This window comes from Thunnus albacares, chromosome 4 (assembly GCF_914725855.1).
Source record: "Thunnus albacares chromosome 4, fThuAlb1.1, whole genome shotgun sequence".
NCBI classification, from domain to species: Eukaryota; Metazoa; Chordata; class Actinopteri; order Scombriformes; family Scombridae; genus Thunnus; species Thunnus albacares.
In genome coordinates this window covers 27,541,769-27,561,021 of record NC_058109.1, presented here as the reverse complement: position 1 = coordinate 27,561,021, position 19,253 = coordinate 27,541,769, and the positions used below count along the sequence as shown (strand labels likewise).

General features: G+C 43.1%; 1 protein-coding gene and 1 long non-coding RNA gene across 3 annotated transcripts in view; one reads left to right on the top strand and one right to left on the bottom strand.

The window, feature by feature from the left end:
• Positions 1-326: 326 nt before the first annotated feature.
• The window catches only part of slc25a26 (solute carrier family 25 member 26), a 60,305-nt gene continuing 41,378 nt past the window's right edge, over positions 327-19,253 (bottom strand). For both annotated transcript variants that reach the window (XM_044348485.1, XM_044348484.1), the window contains exons 7-10: positions 16,554-16,623; positions 12,378-12,442; positions 8,052-8,125; positions 327-795 (exon numbers count right to left, since the gene is read on the bottom strand). In XM_044348485.1, the coding sequence (XP_044204420.1) occupies positions 699-795; positions 8,052-8,125; positions 12,378-12,442; positions 16,554-16,623 (306 nt within the window). In that variant the 3' untranslated portion in view covers positions 327-698. The remainder of the gene's footprint in view (positions 796-8,051; positions 8,126-12,377; positions 12,443-16,553; positions 16,624-19,253) is intronic.
• On the top strand, positions 14,067-16,545 carry LOC122980453. The gene is made up of 3 exons (XR_006403043.1): positions 14,067-14,472; positions 16,010-16,143; positions 16,341-16,545. It is a non-coding gene; the product is annotated as an uncharacterized LOC122980453 (long non-coding RNA).

Below are 19,253 nucleotides of genomic sequence, written 5' to 3'. Positions count from 1 at the left end.
TTTAACAATAAACACATGATAGATACACTCCAAGCTGTATTACAACAGCTTGTGCGGGACACACGGGGCTCTTTATAAAATTAAAGCCTTGTTAATTTAACAAAGTGTTCTATTGTTGCAGGCATCTTAAGTATAAAATGAAAGCTCTTGCAGGTGGATGAGCTCAGTTGTGCTCCAGTGGGAATGTAACAATGGTGAGATATTAAAGTGCTTCTCCCCACTGGCTCTTTAACACAGGTGGTTTGACTTAGCAGAGAGAAAAATATGGATAAAACACTAAAATGATCATGAAACCTACAAAGAACCAAAGTAATCACCAAACCTCATTCAAGAGCATAAAAACATAGACTTTAATACCATAACTCATTCACACACACATATATTGAACAGTAAAGATGCTGCATTGATAGTCTGTGTGAGGGTGTGGCTTCATTTCACCAAACCTCTTAGGGCTGTTACAGAAGTGGCTGTTAAACTCAATCCGCAGGGCACTGATGAGCAGGAATGCAGCGCCCTGGGTAACGTGATCAGCCCCCGTGGACGACTCTTTCCTCAAACTGTTCTTTGCTTCTTGGGGCCCAGCGGCGTGGAGGCGCATGGGGGGGCCCTCCGTGGGACGAGAGTGCTACCTCTAGAGATGCATTCCCTGCTGTTTCTCGACCAAGTCGGAGCTCCGGACAGTCAGAGAGGTTGTGTTGTTACAGCAAGGTGCGGCGGACCTTCTCGTAGGCTCCAAGGAAAATGAAGCCGCCCATACTTATGAAGGTGACCCTCGGTATGCTGCCTGCAAACAGGCTGCAGAAGAAGAGGGGAAAGAGCAACACATGTTAGACAATTATAACTCAAATACAAACACAGGCCGAGTATTTAGAGGTGGAACAATCAGCACACCTTCAAGTCTACTTTAAACTGATCCAGAGACAGACAGTCTGCCTTAAATATTTTTTTTTTTAAGTTGAACTGAACACATTTAAATCATCAAACACTCAAACCGTATTCGTCTGTGTGCACTTCACAGCAGTAGACTGTGGTTTATGATCCAGGACTGACTACAGTATGTGCACATAAATAGGAACCAAAATCAGTTTTATTGGATTATTTTAATTTAACGCAGTCATTCCTGTGCTTCATTATTGTAGATTTAATGCCATTTATATTACAACTGTGGAAAATCATGGTCTATGCTAAAAATCTAATAAATAAATGAATAAAGTGTTTCATATGCAGGCTTATGCCTGTTTTTGTTAAATAATTAAAAAGTAATTACATGATAATATCTGTTATAAGAAAATTCAACTGGTTATTTAAAATCCTGTTATTGCTCACTGTATAGTGAGTATTATGATTGACACACTGTCCGGTAGAGTGCAAACTTGATTAATGAAGGGTGAACAGAGCTGTAATAAATTATGGTTTTATCAAATCAGTATTATCATTGAATAAACTACAAATTGGATTTTGTTGTGAGTTTTTGTGATTTCAGAACAACTCAAACAGTAATGCAGGGCCTCTTGTGGCTCGTAGCTTGAAGCACGGTTTTAAGACACATCAGGGAACAGTCATGTTGGCAACCGTATAAAAAGTCTGTGAGGAGTCTAGCAGAAGTCTGTGCTGCTAATAAATATCACATATACAACACAGTACAGCCCTTACTTTGCAAAGACAAAACAAATGTGTCCACAGAGGAGGTGACATGAAAGAAAATGACTACTGGGACTGGAATAAAATTGGATGTGGAAAGCTAGTTTTTTTTCCCCACACCTCAGTCACATGAAAGAGAACTTGGCAGCTAAAGCTTTGCAGCTCTGCTGGCTAACATACAGTATGTTAAACCATTCTGCTGAATATGTATTAGCAACAACTAGTATTAGCTAGCCAAAGCCAAAGTTTGCCTGCTGCGGCTTTAACTATCTCCTGTGAACAGACTAGATCATGTATCACTCCACTGATTGACAGTATCTCTGAGTGATTTACGGCGACTTCGTGGAAGCCGTAACCTGATGCGCCAGATGGTTTGTTACACCAAACCATCTCAGAAGTCGTCCTTGGAAACTGTTTGGAAAAGGGCAGGCACTTTCAAAAAATACTTGGCAGGTGATTGGATGAACCATCTGTCTATCACTGCCTTGCAAGGTAAGACAGATTCACCAGACCATGCAAGAATCCTCACAGGACGCCGATTGGTCCGAACCACCAATGGTTAAGACATAGGCGCATAACTTGTAGCCTGACAAGATGGATTCTTGCGTGATCTTGTGATCTCTCAAATCCAGCTGCCTCGCAAGGTAATGGAAGCCGGGCCTCGCGTTAAGGGTGCAGAGGGTCCGTGGGGGCAGGTCAGACGTGAGGCCCTGTTGGTGGAGGCACTTATGGAGAGCGAGAGGGGCCTGAGTCACAGCGACGGAGGCCCAACAAGAAGCTGTTGACGTTGCGGGGGTCAGAGGATGTGATGGGCCATGAGAGAGACCTGTCTCCCAAAAAACCTCCCCCCCCTCCCCGCTACACACAGCTGTTTTTGGGATTAGGCTTCAAGCCCCCGCCCTAGGGCCTCCCTGGAGCTCTCACCAATGCCCCCACCCCCACCCCACAACCCCCCGTCTTTCCCTCTCTCTGTGCATGACTGATAGCCAGATGACATCCACACATGTCCCTCTGCTATCCATCCATCCATTTCTCCCTGTCTCTCCGTCCAGAGACGGCCCCCTCAGCTGGCTCAGTTGTTCGGGGATTTCTCCATCGTCTCCTTTTCTTGCTGCGTCATCCACTTCTCAGACACGTGCTCGCTCTGTCCGTTCAGTTCATCTGCCTTCTCATGTCTCTTTCTGTCTCTCTCTCTCTCTCTCTCTTTGCTTTTATTTCCCCATTTCTCTCTGTCTGTCTTTCTCTCGCTGTGTATTTGCCTACCAACACCTTCCATCTGCCAAATACGCCCCCACGCTCACATGGTCTGGCTAGATCCAAGCCAGATGTAATGGATGAAGAGTATTGTGTACTTGTGTGTGTGTGTGTGTGTGTGAGAGAGAGAGAGAGAGATGAGAAAGTGCGTAAAACTGTCTACGCACACAAAATGTCTGTCTGCATTCATCATATGTGTGTGTGTGTGTGTGTTAGTACTTATGTTTCTGTCCATTTTAATTTCTTGAAAACTTTTGAAATATCGCAAATTTTGGTTTGGTTTCCATCAGCTGAGCAGAGGCTATAAAGAAGCTTCTTGAATGTTGATGCAACCAGGGTCTGAAATGAACACCCGCCAAGCGCCAAATGCGGATAGATTTTCCGTTTGGTGAGTAAATCTCAGAAGGCTATCTGCCACACTGGCGGGTTGATGTTTGTTCCAAAATAGTCATGTAATAAAATATCTGGCATGATGGCTCGGAGGAAATTACTAACACGCACCATTTGTTTTTTACGGGCGTCTAAATAGTGCCACAAAACTGTAGGAGTGCTTGACCTGGTCTGAGGCGAAGAAGCGCCAGCCACAGACCGTCTTGAGCGCTCCTAGTTTCGCGGCACTGTTTACCGTACAGGACATCAGCTACTCGACATCGCAACTCTCCACTAAACCGTCACTTGCCTCCAGTCTGCTGCTAGCTACTGTCGATTAAATAGCTATTAATACCATATTATCTCAATGAAATGTACTGAAACAAATGTATATATGTGACACAAAAAGGCAATTTATTATTTTGGCCAATCAACCGGTCCCCTTGGCAGGTGAGTTAATTTCAGACACTGGATTCAACATTCACAAGAGAATGGATAGAGTTTTGAAGACCTGACAACTCGTCAGGTTGATTTTGTGCTTTAGCTTCAAATTTTTCAGGTTTCAGAAATGCATCTGTCAATCGTCTGATGGGCAAAGTACTGGTCACACAATCCTGATAGACCCTCTCCAGCCTCTTTTCAGTTGTTGTGCAATGAAATGAAACCACCTGCTGGGCCAACGAGACTAAAGTCTGTTCTTATTTCTCCATTAAATGTGTTTTTATATTACGTATATGATTTGGAATACGTTTGGTGACCCCTTAACTTCAGTTAGTGGACCTGAAGTTTTCACCGTCAACTTTCACGCTAAACTTTTAAGCCAACACAGATAAAAAGTTTCCTTGACATATTTTGTTATGGCAGTCTCTGTGCAGGCAGTGTCCATATGCTAATGTTTCTTTTTACTGACCTACATTAAGATACTATTTTTGGACGCTTTGGAAATTTAAGATTTGGGTCACAAACAGACTTAATACCTCTTTATTACTTTTGTCAACTGCAAAATTGTACAAGGTGCCAAGCATGTCAGGGATCTCCCAGCCATCCCAAACATTCACACGACACCGCGTTTCAGAATGCCTCGACCCAGATCGGGTGATTTGAATAGACGGTCAGTGAAGAGTTAGCCGTTTGCGGTTGGGCTCACTGACTGTTTGACACACAAAGACAGTGCACGTGTGTGTGTGTTAGAGAGAGAGAATATGCGAGTGTGTTTGTGTAAGCACACACTGGTGTAAATGCTTGAGCCGGCCCAAATAAATGAGGAGACATTAGTCATAGTGCGTTGCCCTGCCCTTCAGCGTGCTCTTTCCATCTCGACACAGCTATCTGCTATCACCATCTGCTGAAACACAAGCCACAGGCCTGCTCTAGACAAGCACTAAGCATTACTAACACAACAATATTAAATATGATTCATGGACATTCAAAATCCAAAGAGAGGAAAGCAACGAAAGGAAAATTGTACACTCAGCAGCTAAACAACCACACAGTGACATATTTCACTCCGTCTTCCCATGTGAGAGCCTGATTGCCAGTAGTGTGAGGAATGAACTAATTTTAAACTCAAAGCTCTTGTTTTGTCTCAGCTCTCCACTAGCATTACATTTCCTGTCTGGGATCAGGCCCACCTGTGGACTCTGAGACGTCAGAGCAGAGCCAGAGCTCAGATATTCCCCTCGGCTCCCGCGGGTGCCCTGACTCACTCTGACATCACAGCCTGGCCAGCCGCTGAGATCTGTCATTCCCCTATTGTGGGCCAATCATCTCTCCTGAGGAATCTCACTAAATATAGTTTCATGGCTTTGACACAAGAGTATAGAAGAATAGTGGCAAGCTTAGAAAAAAAATAGCTGCAGTTTGGAAAAAAGCTGGAGCTGCTGAAGATGAGATGGGTGGAAATCTTCAAATATGTGCGAAGGCGAACGTCAGGGTGTCGTGTGTGGAAGCAGGAACAGTGCTGAGGTTATAATAAGTAGGTTTTATTTGTCGTAGGGTTTGTTCACAGGAGAAATAAAAGAAAAAAAAACACCAAATCAAAACTCAGCTGAGTTTGCTTAATATAATTTGTTTAAACGATAAGTCTGGTGATATTCTATAATCTTCTTATTGTCACCGAATCCAATGAAAATAGAGAAACCAACAATGAATTGATCACACTAGCAAGTATTGTCTGTGTAGCCAAAGTCTGATATAACTTATTCCTCTGTGCCATACAGCTCCACTGTTGTCCAAAACCTTTTGAAAACACATCAATGAGCCACACTGCCGAACTCAATGACCTGTTCCTTCATTAGCAGGAACCTGGGCAACGTAGTTTATTTGAGTCAAACTCACATACGCCATCCTGATACTGTGCGTAGTCACTAGCGTATCGAATCCAGCGCTGAAAATAATCCACAAAAAAAGTCATTATTTTCTGTTGTTTGAGTATCGTTTACTCAAAACTACAGTGTCTAGCTTTTTGGAGGGAATTAGTTGAACATTAAAAAAAGACGACACTTATTTGTGAACAGTTTTTTTTATAGATGTACGTCTTCAATGGGAGCCAGTGGGCTTGGGCTTGAGTGCCACAGGCAGGCTGGGGAGGTCGGAAACTATTGACAGACAGACTCATTGTTGTTTTTGGTCTTTTCATGGGGTTTTTTGACAGTTACAAAAATATAGAATATTGCCAGTCTTATCCTTTAATAGTGTTTTCTAACTCTGAAAATCTGTTTTTAGTTTCTCGTTAAAGGGAAGTCATTGTGGTCCATTTTTGTCTTTAGGTTATTCAGTTTTTTCTTTGCGCCTGAAGCATCAAATCCATTAAACGAATGGTTATAATGAATCCCATTTTTGTTTGAAATCTGTGTTATATGACTGAAGGCTGGGAAATGAGTAATAGGAAATCCCCATTGAATAATGGCTCCTCTGTAGTAGTAGGGCAATTAAACCAAAATATGTGCCAAAGTAATTTAACTCCCATCAATTTTCTTAATGTGTATTTGTTAATTAATTAATATTTGCTGTTGTTTCTTCAAATTGTTTGTAGGAGAAATCAGGATGTCTGTGCTCCTCCAACAACTGTTGCTCTTTATCCTTTCTCCCCTTAGTAAGAGAAGGCTTCATTACCTTACACAAAGCTTTATAAAACTTAACTATGTGTGATGTATATTGAGCAGGTTACATGAAAAGTGCTCAAATCTTCTTTTGTTTTTTTGTGCTGAAGAACCAAGTTTGTCGATACTGTAAAAGGTACATCTGAGTTTTCACACAAACTTCTATGCAGTCTTTACGTTGTTGTGTGTATTCCGTATAAACATGTCACTTTTTTTTTTACTATTTGGTTTACATAAGGCACAAAGCAGACACATGCTTGAGGACATGTTGCTTATTAGTCTTTGTTTCGATGTTTCCCACTGCAGGTTTTGTTTTGCGGGTTTCTAGGGGAGGCTGGTGTGAGCTGCACCGCTCTCTCCTAAACCCGGGGTCTCTGGGGCATGGCACACACATGGAAGCACTTTAGAGCTTCACTACACTGCAATTGGGCCTATTACCATAATTACAGCTTTAAAGCCCCAGCAATTTGTATCAGGCATGCACCAGCGCAACCACCAGGCCTTTGGCCCTGCGGAACAACAAGCCCCCGCCCCCCTACTTTCTACACACTCTCCTTTGTCTCTACATCTCATTCTCTCAGTCTCACTTGCTCTTTTTATTCTCACACTCTACTTTGGTTACGTTAATATCAGAGGAGAAGAGGATTTTCAGGGGTTCATTATGTTGGAGAGCTTATGGTGCATGTTCTCTGGGCCCTACGTTATGATAGAGTGATACGGCCGAGGAAGATAACTGAAGAAGATAACAAAGGAGAGAAAGAGAGAGAAAAAAAAAACATCAAAGGTTTCTGTGTGGTGCAGAGGTGGAGACTGGCATCAAAGAGCTCTCCTGCACATTAACACTTGGTTACTGTTGCAGCTGGGAGAGTAGGATTTAGGCTTTTCCATAGGGGCCCGCCAACTATCACCTCATTGAGATGGTGCTGTAGTCTCAAACATGATCTTTATGATTGAAGGCCGGGCTGTTGCTTATGTTTGAGAGTAGTTTATAGGGAATGACCTTGGGCTGCTATTAAACACAAAGCTGAAAGAGAAATTTAATTTCTCTCTGATTAGATTCCAGCACTGCAGCCTACATAAGCAAACGATGTTACTGTAGTTTGTGTTTGCAAGCGTGTATGTTTCTGAGACCTGGTGGTGGTGGTGGTGGTGGTGGTGGTGGGGGGGGATGTTCCACTGGTGTCTGGCCCGATCCCAAATCAAATCTACAATGATCATTAAGCTGAGGTGCATCTTAACTAATTGATTCTGGGTTGTACACAAGCAGGCCTATTATTCACCGAGGCTGAGGGTTTGTTTTAGTGCTGGCAGTCCTCTGTGGCCCCATTAGACCTGGCCTTTTGTCCGGTGCGCATCATAAACACATCAAAACACTCAAATAAACCCTTCCAGTTGGCCTCTGTAACACCTTAATCAATACGACAGTACAGAAAGTCAGCAGGAAAAGCTTTTATACATCTCATTTTTCAGCGGCGGTTGTAAATTCACGTCCTCTAGAGCAGCGCCTCTATCATCAAACTTGATTACGTGAGGGATCAGGCCCAGTTAAATCAAATCATGTAAAAGAGGAGGTTTTTAAATGGGCCGGGATAAAACGGTTTTTGGTTTTAAACAATCACCATGGCCTTCGAACACGTCCTCCACAATCTGAACTAATAACACACACAAACACACATACACACTCACCCTCTAAGCCCCCGGCTCTTCCACACATCATAGAGCACCAGTGGGATGTTGCCGCTCGCTGTGGTCGTCCCGGCCTAGAGACAGAGAGAGAGAGAGAGAGAAAGAGAGAGCAAATAGAGGTGTGATGATGGATGCATCGTCTCCTTTGCTTCCTGCTACTCGGACAGACACCCTGTTTAGTCTTCCTCAGCTGAGCTTCCTTCTCTCCCCCACCTCCCTCTCTTCATTCCTTCGTCTCTCATCCCTCCGTTTTCTCTTCACGGACAGCTGTGTCAGCGCAGGTGACACTTCCAACACCCACCCAAGCACCCGCTCCGCAACCCGTCCAGCCATTTGCCCACCTCAAACACTGGACCCCTCTCTCTCTCTCTGCCCCTGGCTTCTCCCTCCACAGCCGTCAGTCTAGTGCTTTTTATTTACACAATACAGCTTAGCTGGCCAGAAAGTTTTTAATCCATCACTGGTGGAGTGGCAGAGGGGTATGAGAGCTAACCAGTCCAGTTAAGTGAGGGTGGGTGGTGGCGGCAGCTCAGAGGAGAGAGAAACAGAAGGAGAAAGTGACTAAAATGAGGAGAAGAGGATAGGTAGTAGGAGAATGTGTGTAGGTGCACATATGGCAATCCATGCTGAGGATGTAGGAAACAGTTTGCGGCGTCCACTGTAAATTTTGACTCCCAGATCTGCTGGAACAAGAGGAAGACTCCTGTATTTTATTCATGTGAGAGGTGAAAAAAAACCCCTAAAAACAGGAAAAAAACCCACCCCTATTCCCTCTGTTTCTGTTGGAGACAGGTGGCTGAGAAATGACTCTCCCTTCTCCTCGTCTGACAAGTTTTCTTTTCCTTTACCTCCGTGGAATGGTGGAAGGAGGGAATGGAGGAACAGGGTGTCCAAAACACACACATGCACACACACACATGGTCCCTGTGTAACTTATGCTGACATACAAAAATATCTCCGTGTAGACCTATCTATCAGTTTTCTCTGGCTTACGTGTCCTCTTGGCTTGCTGCTTTGTTACCTGAATTTCTTACAATTATGCCAGCAAATAAAAAAAAAAACTGCTCCGTACCGACCTTCTTCATCTACGCCCTTTCATACTGTGAACTCAATGATAGTGATGACTGTAGAACAACATGTACAACATCAGCCTGAAGTTGAAATTTGATGGTGACCCCCCAGGCTCGGACTGGCAGTCGGGCAAATTCTGGAAAATGCCAGATGAGCCGGCCCACCAAGTGTGGCTGCAAGGCCACTGACATCAATGTGGGAAAAACACTGACCCACTTGATGTTGGAACAGCACAACTGATTGGGGGTTGCACGGTCCCATAACTGTCAATAGGCAGGTGCAGGAAGTGGTCAGAGGTGTCAGAGGTCAAGCGGGAAATAATCAAATGAAATAAAGACAGAAAGAGTGGAGTTCAAATCAAAAATACAAATGAAATGGATTAAGGTCCAAAAAAGGTGGAGCAGAAAAGGTCAGAGAGAAAAAGAAAAAAAAATTGAGGCTGATGCTGCAAAATGTTATAGGGTAACACATTTATTGTTACGCAAAATCCTGCTAGCTTCAGTGATAACATTGACGGTCCGCTGGTGCCAAATGAAGAAGAGGAAAGAGTCTGGACAGATGAGCAGCAGGCTGATTCCAGTGGAGAGCAGGAGCAAGAAGAGGAGGCCGCTGCCGAGGACCAGTGAAAAGTGCATGACAACCTCCCAGCAGGTGACACCGCTAGCTCCTTTAAATTAGTGCCAGAGGGGATTCATCATACTGAGCGAAGCCTTTCAACTTTAAAACTCATCGAGGATAGATTACAGAGCACTACATCATAAGAGCATATTGAAGTGATCATGTTTATGGCTGCAGAAAAAGACATTCTTATGGCTTTGGACACTGATGGAATAATCGACAGGATGGATGTTTTTTTTTAAATGATGTCAGCTGATTAGTCACTCCAATAGGATGTAGGCACACTACATGCATGCTTCTTGTCACACCCTGACAACAGCAGTGAATGAATGTTTAAATAGTGTCAGTAGCATGAAATCCTGACTGTTAAGCCTGATATGTAAACTTCATCAGATCAGCAGTTCAAACACAATGCCAGATGATTGACGATAAATAGACCTGATATTGCTTTTTGTAGCTCATAAGTGTGTATGTTGGGGAATAACGGGGCCAGTCCACATGAAAATTGCCAGGGCGGAATTTTGTTCCCAGTGCGACCCTGGTGACTCCTGTGTTTGCCACAGTGGGCTCCAGGGGAGGGTTGTGAACATGACATTGATGGCAGCAGTGTGGTGCTCTGGCAGGAATCATGCCAGCCTGAGGAGAAGAGCTGTGTTGTACAGTAGCAGCAGAAGCAGTGTGTGCCACCCTATGTGGTGTGCCAGGCATGTTGCCAGTGCTGCAGTCAGGGTGGTGTGTCAGGAGTCCTGCCCTGGAGGGGCTTTACACATCCAGCTGTGCCCTGGACATCCGCCCATGCCAGACTGCCCACTGGACAACACCGCTCTTTCATTCTGCATGCAGCAGAAAAGAAAGAACCCTCTCCTCTGCTGCTATGAGAAGGAAACTAATGTGACAAGTTCCAACACCCACAGTTCCTCCCCTACGTCTGATCCAAACCGTGCGTACCCATCAACAGCAGTCCTGCTCTCTGTCTGTCTGTCTGTCTGTCTGTCTGTCTGTCTGTCTGTCTCTCCTCCACTCTCCTGCCTGGACTTGTCATCCTTTGCTGCTGGAGGAGTTTGCAGAATTAAACTTTAGTCTTTCACATATTACCCTTTAAGGTGAGACATTACAAGTGAAAATGGAAATTTTGAGATGTAATGTTGCTTTAATATCTTCTGTGGTCCCATAAATTACACAAAACAATCATAAAAAATATGTATTTTGATACATTTTTTAGTACATTTAGACTGTGCTCACTAAATGATTTACAACATTTGTATCCCAGCTGGCTCAAATAAGGCAGGAGAGGGAATCTTTCACAGTAAAAAATACTTTTCAATTTAACAAATATGGCTGAAGTTGGCATGCTGCTTATTATCAATAACAACAAAAATAGGCAAAACAATGGTGTACAAATGATGTTTCATATTTATACTGTCATTAAATTTTTTATATTTTTTCATATTTTATGGTCATTTTCATTTACAAAATAGCACCTGGATTGTAAATAATTCAATTTCAAGTTCAAAAAGTTTAAAAACCCTTACTAACACAATAACTACTTATTAATTCAACAGAATGGAATGGGGGAAAAAAAACTCTGCATCTTGTTTTAATGTAACTATATCAATAGTTATATTTTGTTGAATACCTAGTACCGGGGTGTTATTGGCCATCAAACTAAAGGCCTTAAAGTTTCACTCTCATTTAATGAAATAAAGCCCCCTTTTCCAGCTCACCTGTGGTGCGTTATGTGAATCAAAAACCAGGCCTTATAAAGTTATAACCGAAGCTCAGCTCAAGCCAAGTCCTTTGCTGGTGGTAAATTACAGCAGCTGCATTTCAAATAATGTTTACAGGAAGCTTTTGTACCGTGCTGTTCCACCTACAGCCAACGGCTTCTCGCAAGAGATCAAGACTGTCTGAGTGTTTTGTTAATTCCAGTATCTCATTAGTTAGAATGGGGGGTGAGGAGGAATGGAACACTGTGTCTTCTCCAAGGACAGTCAGTGTGTGTGTGTGTGTGTGTGTGTGTGTGTGTGTGTTTGTGGGGGGGCTGACTGGGGTAACTCTGAACTTACTACCCTTTACACACACACACACACACACACACACACACACACAGACACAGGACGTAGTGAGGGAAGCCAGACATACAGTCAAAGCGAGCCAAAAGTGAAAGAGGAGGTGGAGAGAGGGAGGAAGAGGAGGGACACCACTGCACAGAGAAAGAGAAAGAGAGAGAGGGGGGGACTGCTGGAGAGAACGGACAGAGGAGAAGAGTTAACAGGAGGGACACTGGTCTTCTGGTTCACCTCTCAGAGACAAGCAGCCTTGAGATGGAAATTCTTCTGGAGCAGCGAACGAGTCCTCGCCCTAACACTAACCATGCACACAAACATGTCTCCCCGACACTGTCCATAGTCCAGATCAGATGATAGATGTGTGTGTATGTCTCACCACTGTCCCGGTGCTACCTCGGCCCTGCTCTGTCCTGTGTGCTGCTGACAGTGTTGAAATTTGCTCAGGCTGTGGGCCCGCTCAGCTCCCTGCCTGCGAGGTATCACCTGACAGCAGTGTTTAGAAGTCCCTGCCAGAGAAGGTGGTGTGCTCTATGTGTTTGTGTGTGTGTGTGTGTTTGAGTGTGTATACCTTCGCGAGCATGATCCTGGTCTTCGCCACGTCGAGAGGAGTGGTAACAAATGCCGCCACTGCACCTACAGAGACACATACACGCATTTAGCAAAGTGCCGAACATAAAACGCCCTCTCTCAGCTCTCAGATGAGTCTTTAAATATTAAAAATAAACCCATAAAAATGTCCAATTACTTAACCACAGTTACAGTAACGTATTAATTCAGCAATAAACAGTGGAACTCTTGGCCCTCCGCTCCATTAAGTTCATAAAAATGATAATATTCCCCATCCGGGACCTTCCCCGTTATTAGACCACAAAAACCAGACAGACACACTTCTATTCCCACCGCCCCCCTTTCCCTGTCTCATCCAACCCACGCCTTCCCACACACACACACATACACACATACACACACACACACGCTTGTATGCACGATCATGAAGAAAGATACATTTGGATACATTCTAGACGCTCATAAACACACTCAAATACATACATGTTCGGGAACCACAAGTACACACCCACACACACACACACACACATAGCCTCCTGTGAGTTTTATTGAGTAGTTACACCCCAACTTCCCTCCATCGCTCCAAGTTGGAAGCTGGATGGGCCACATTATCCAGAGGTGTCCCTGCTGAGCCGCATGGTGTGTGTATGTGCTTAAGTGAGAATGTGTGTGTGTGCGTGTGTGTGCGTGTGTGTGTATGTGGTGTGTGAGTGTGTGTCTCTGCCGCAAACATAGCAACTGTTCTTGGTAAACACATCCACATGGGCCACCGAGGAGCAATGTGACTGTAAGTGAGCTGAGGATACAGGAAAACATTAGGATCAGTTTGGTGTAACACACCGTTATGTTTTACAAGTAAATGCTGGCCGGTTATAGGAGTGGATTTAAACTTTTTTTTTTTTTTTTTTTCCCCCTTACATTCTTGGGTGGATAGAACTCAAACTTCACTGCGGATAAAAAAGACACAGCTCTTTTACTGTAGGTTGTTTTGTAATATTCTTGGAGAGCACTAAAAGGACGTATTATCCCCAATAAATCTTACACATGGAGCGCTGAATTTCAGGATCTAAATTTGGCCGGAGAAACCATGTGATGTGATGAAGGTTAAGACGCAAATCAGTCGGTGATGTAATTACGTCTCGGACTAGGCCGTTTTCTCTGTAGAGGTTCAAATGGGGGCAAGTCTATCATAAGTCAATGCAGGGTACTGGTGGAGATATTTTGGATGATTAAACGCGCCTGTGTGAGCATTTCCAGTGTCAAGAAGATTATGTATGAGTGAAAGAGAGAGTGTGAAGCGCAATGTAAGGGGAAGTGACTGAAACTTGAGGATCCCTCTTGGACGGCAGCTCGGTCGCGGAGGGACGTGAATTTGATTCCTACTCCGCACCCCCTCCCCACGCTACCCCTACTACCCCCTTGCCCCCTTTTACCCCCCTCTCCTCCTTTTGACTCTGTGTCCTTTATTATCAAAATTACATACTTTCCTATCTTTTTCCCCTATCTATTTCTCAATCTGCAGTTCTCTTAATATACTGTATTTGTAGCCTTTCTGATTGCTTTGAGCTGTATACCCAAATACAAAAAAAATCTATATACTGTGTATACCCATATTTATATTGGTATTATATTATCATTAAAAAGTGACAAAAAGTTCAACCTAGCTAATCTGAGAAGAAACAGCCTTTATTTAACAATGTAAATCATGTTTTCAGGACTCTTTTCTTTCCCAAACTGACCCACAATTCACACCATTCCTTATCTCACAAGTGTTTTATGCCTTTTTAATCTGCACGTCTCACTCTGCCAGGCACTCATCCGCATCTCCTGTCTCCTCTTTCTCTTCTCCTATTCTAATTCCTTCCTCTCACTTTTTCCCAGCATGGAATGAGTCCAGGTGGGGTGGCGCCGGTCCACGTCTCAGCTCCTTGGGGTGCTGTGTCCTCACCGCCCGCCTTCCCCTCTTCCCTCCACCTCCATCTTCCACCGCCCCGAGAGCAGCTAACCTCAATCTTCCTGGCCTGTCTGGCGCATTGTAGCGTCGTAAGAATTATGGACTGAAAGCTGGAACCGTCCAACAACTGCTCCGCGGACTGGTCTGTGGAACTGTTCTTTTTTTTTTTTTTTTCTGTAATGTGTATTTTGATTGTGGTTCAGCTTTTTCATCACGAAAAGAGTGAAGATTGGGTGGGAAGATAGATGATGTGACATATTTTTTTATTCAGAGCTACAGTACTGAAGTGACATGCAATGTTGCTACATATGTCTAGATGTATATCATCCTCTCTGGTTACACTGATACTGTAGAGCAAAATGTCCATGACTGGGGTTTTGATGTTTTTTTTAGCTCTATAAATGTAGTGAGAAAAACTAGAAAGGAAACCTAGATATTTACTTGTTTGTTTGTATATGCTGTTTGTTTGTAAATCAGCTCTTTGCCTTTTCCTCACTCCTCTGTCTACAGCATGACTTTGTGTCAGTATCTGACCATTTTTCCCCTGCCACTGCCTCTCCATTAACTTTAAACTTAATGCAGCACAACCTAATTTTGCCTGAAGGCATTAAACAAGATCACAGAGCACAAACAGCAGCATCCGTACACAAGTTCTCATCAAAAATTGCTTATAAAACAAAATCAAGTATCCAAATATACAACTAATCCAGCTAAAAAGAGGCAAAATTGGATCAAATAAACACCCGCACGAGTGTTTTCATTTATCTAGCTGATTAGAACTCTGCTTGAAGTTGGGAGGAACTATGATGTGAATTAAGTGACGTCACTGCACTCATTAAACCAATAAGAATGATCAGAGAGAGATGCTGCAACTTGTTCTGCTCTAACAGATGCAACAACAGTGAGGGAGATGCCAATTAAATCCAGTCTGCACACACCTACACAGTTCTGAGAAGAGATCAAATCAAGCGGATTAAGTGAAAACACCTGTCTGGCTTTGTCATTATGTAGAGGCTTTAAAAACAAGAAAAACTTTAGCAGGGTGCCATGTAGAATAAAGTGCTATATTCTTATATGCTTAATCAGAGTTGAGCCTTTGAATAATAACTGATGTACAGTAGACTCAGGAGTGCTGTGTTTTTATTTGTATACATCTAGAGTTGCTGGCTTTTTTAGCATTTAGCATTTTGATGATGTGTCCTGAACATTAGCTTGTCCCTCTGAAATTATTTTAACGGCAGTAAGATGATTGGCGACCTACTTTTCCAACGTACTTTGTTTACTTTGTTTAGGCAACCATGCCAGATTCAGAAAAAAAGTCATTAAAACATGACAACAAGAGTTTTTGTGCTGCTGGACCTTCTTGCAAATACACTCCGTCTCTGAACACAGTTTAAGATCAACAATATTACTTCAAAATGTCTAATGGTAAAACAATATCCTTCATGAGGTTTTATCTTGAGATGGAAAAGTAAAACACAAACTTTATGCTCTAATTAATTCACTTTTTCACTCTACCTAGTATGTATCTCTCATGTTTCATAATCTGAATTAAGCCTCTCTACTGGTTGTTGTCTTTTTCTTTCCTCTATTCCTCTTGTTTTTAGCCCACTCCCTTCCCATCTTTAACTCCTTTCCTGTGTCTTTTTTCCCTCTCCCTCTTTCTAAAACCACTTCAGGCCCCAGTGCTCAAGAGGTCGCACAGCTGCAGGGGCCCATACCCAGTAACCGGCCCCTCTCATCCCTCCTCTCTCCTCCCCTGGTTGTCTCTCCCCTGATACTCATCCAGACTAAGACAGAACCATAAAGTCTGGTATGATTTTCATTGGCTGAAATGTTTGAGAACTGTAATAATGAAACTTTTCTGTCGTGAAAACAGTGCTGAATCATTGTACTAAGGGTTTCCAATGTAACACTGTTTGGTAACAATGTTGTGGATAAAGAATGGCATTGCTTGCCCTCATTTCCCTCCATCCATTCGTTGCTAAATCGCTCTCTTTTCTTCCGCAGATCTGCTGTGCAGGTGAGGATGTGATTTGGCAGCTGAGCTCACCTTTGTGGAATCCTGCAAGAATGTGGCTTTGGGTAAACTCGTCCTGCCCTCCCGGCCATCTATTCACCTATCCATCCATCCGTCCATCTAACCATCCATTCCTCCCTTCCTCCTTCCACCCCCTCCTCCCTCTCCGCCTCTTTCCCAAAGCAGCATATAATCCCCTGCACCTGCAAAAGCTCCGCACACTGCAGCCTGCCAAGAGTAGAGCGTGTGACCTTGCCTCCACGACCACAGAGTCTGGGAGAAAGAGAGAGAAATGTCGAGAGGGAAAGAGAGAGAGAGAGAGTGTTGACGATAGAGGAGGATGATGAAAGAGCAAGAGAAAGGAAGAAAGAGGGAGGGAGACAAAGAGGGAGAGAGAGAGAAGATTGTTACTTAGTAGATATCAGACACATTGGAAACACATTGTGAACCTTGGTCTGGTCTGGGGTCCAGGCCCACGGCTGGGAACCGGGCTGGCCGGCTATTTTTGTGTTTCATTTTATCCCCAGTGATGTCATGCTACTTGTTTCCCAAGAACTGGGATAGGACAAGAGGGAGGTAAAAGAATATGCTGCAGCGCTCCCACTGTATCAAGCTAAATCTTTACACATTTTGTCTGGACACCATCATGTTGAAGTAGGTCAGAAATCATCAAAGTTGTACTACCAGTTATGAGTAAGAACCAGTTTGATGGTTAAGTTAACACTTATTTTTCATTTATTTACATTCACATACTGGGGCGTCCCGGTAGCTTAATGGTTAAGTCGCATAGCACATAAACATATCATCCCCGGCTGGACTCTAGCTGGGGACTTCTGTTGCATGTTATATCTCTCTCTCTCTCTCTCTCTCTCTCTCTCTCTCTCTCTCTCTCTCTCTCAGCCCAAATTTCATGTCTCATTCTGATACCATCAAGTATAAAATAAAGGCCAAAAAGAAAAAAAAAAAAAAAATCTGCATTCATGTACAGATGCACTGAAATAAACAAGTGAATCATTAAAAATCATATGCATGTATTCCATACACAGACCTTCCAGTTCTTTAGGTAAACCTGTACAATTTCCCAAAATGTTATGAGCTTGGTACAGTACCATGAGGCATCTCTTAAAGGTCAAAAAATGTTTTGTCTGTTTTCGGCTAAACCAACCTATACTTTCCAATATGTATCCACAAACGTACTTGTAGATAAAATGTACTCTGTTACATTATCTTAATATTAATATAAAATTACATATGCCAAGATGGTAGATTTTGTCATGGTCTAGTGCAGTCTTAATCATCTCATCCAGACTGCAGTCTGTGAAAGCATCTCTAGAATACTAATTATTGAGCCATCTCACTTTGATGAAAGACAAATATTTATGCAGCACAGCTTAAAAACAAATATACAGTTAATGAAACAACATTTAATTGACTGTTAACATATGGAGTAAAATACTTGATAGCGCTTTTATGTATGTGTGTGGTCATTGCACGACATAATTATTTTGACATTTGACAATAATTCCTCAACAATTATGATGTTTGGAAAATGTATTACTTCTTTATGTGTTGACCAAGAGATTACGGTGTAGACATTTAACTGAAAACAAAGCTAATTGCACATCATGAATATGTAAAATGATATGAAATGTTTTTCATAGTACTTTTTGTGTCTGAAAATCCTCACATCACAGGATTTGCTTGTTCAAACGCAACTGGCTACTGAGTGAAACCACCTGATGTTTTTGTTTTCAGAGAGAACAGGATGGGAAGGGAGGCTGTCTCTTTTTCTCCCCCCGCCGCTAGTTCCAGCAAAGCGAAGAGGAGACTGACTATGCAAGGTTAGTCTTTGTATGAAATGCATGTGGACAGCTGGGCTGCCTCGGGCGCTGCAAGGTATGATTACTTCTCAGGGAGAGCAATTGAGCAACAGCATGGAGCGATTACTAATATTTTCTTTGTCCATTCCCCCCCTGTGAGTTTTAATCTGTTGCATGTTATCTCTTTCTCTCCCCCCCCATCTCACACACATGTGGACATCACAAAAACCATGTGTGCGTGCACAACACATGCAAACACAAACAAGTAAACACACACACAAAAAGACAGAAGAGAGAAGTGAGGATGTACAGTGTGTACGAGCTCAGGAAGTGTCATGTGTATTCCATTAGAAGGCAGATTAAAAAGGAGATTTTGTTTTCCACATCAAAGGTCTCACGCTGGGGGATTCCTCTCTCTCCCTCTCTCCCTCTCTTTCAGAGTCCGTCCCTCCCTTCCTCTCTATTTCATGAATAAATAATAAGGGGTAAAACCTGGGAAAACAAACTTTTTGACCTTTGAACCTTGGTGTCAGGGTCGGACTCTGCACCTGGGCGACTTCCCACAGGAAAGAGCTGGTAGGTCTGTCTGCATGTGAGTGTCAGTACATCACGTATGTGTTTGTTATGTGTGTATTTGTGCGCGGGGAGGCTGCATTTGTAAGAGCATCTCATCAGTTTAATTGGAGTTCCCACCATGCCTCTGAGACAGAATTCCTTGAATGTCTTGCGGCTCTCTCTTGGTGTTCCATCATAACCTAAAAGTGTTACACCCTCCTGTTTTGCTAATGTTGTTTTTGAGGTCAGAACAGTTGGGATTGTGGTTGGGGGAAAAAAAACAACTGAGTAAAAAACCACAATATTGTGAAATTAATGTGTGAAAGAAACGTGCGATCCCCATAGATATCGAAGCCTGGTGTGAAAACCACTTTAAATCTCTGTGCAGTGACCGACATGCACGATTCTCACATATCCTGTGACCTGCTTACTGAATTTATGCCTGGAATATGACTCTCCATGATATCCCAGAAATCCAAGGACAAGTTGAACTTAATGCACTTTATGAAAGGATTTAGCTGCTTGCAC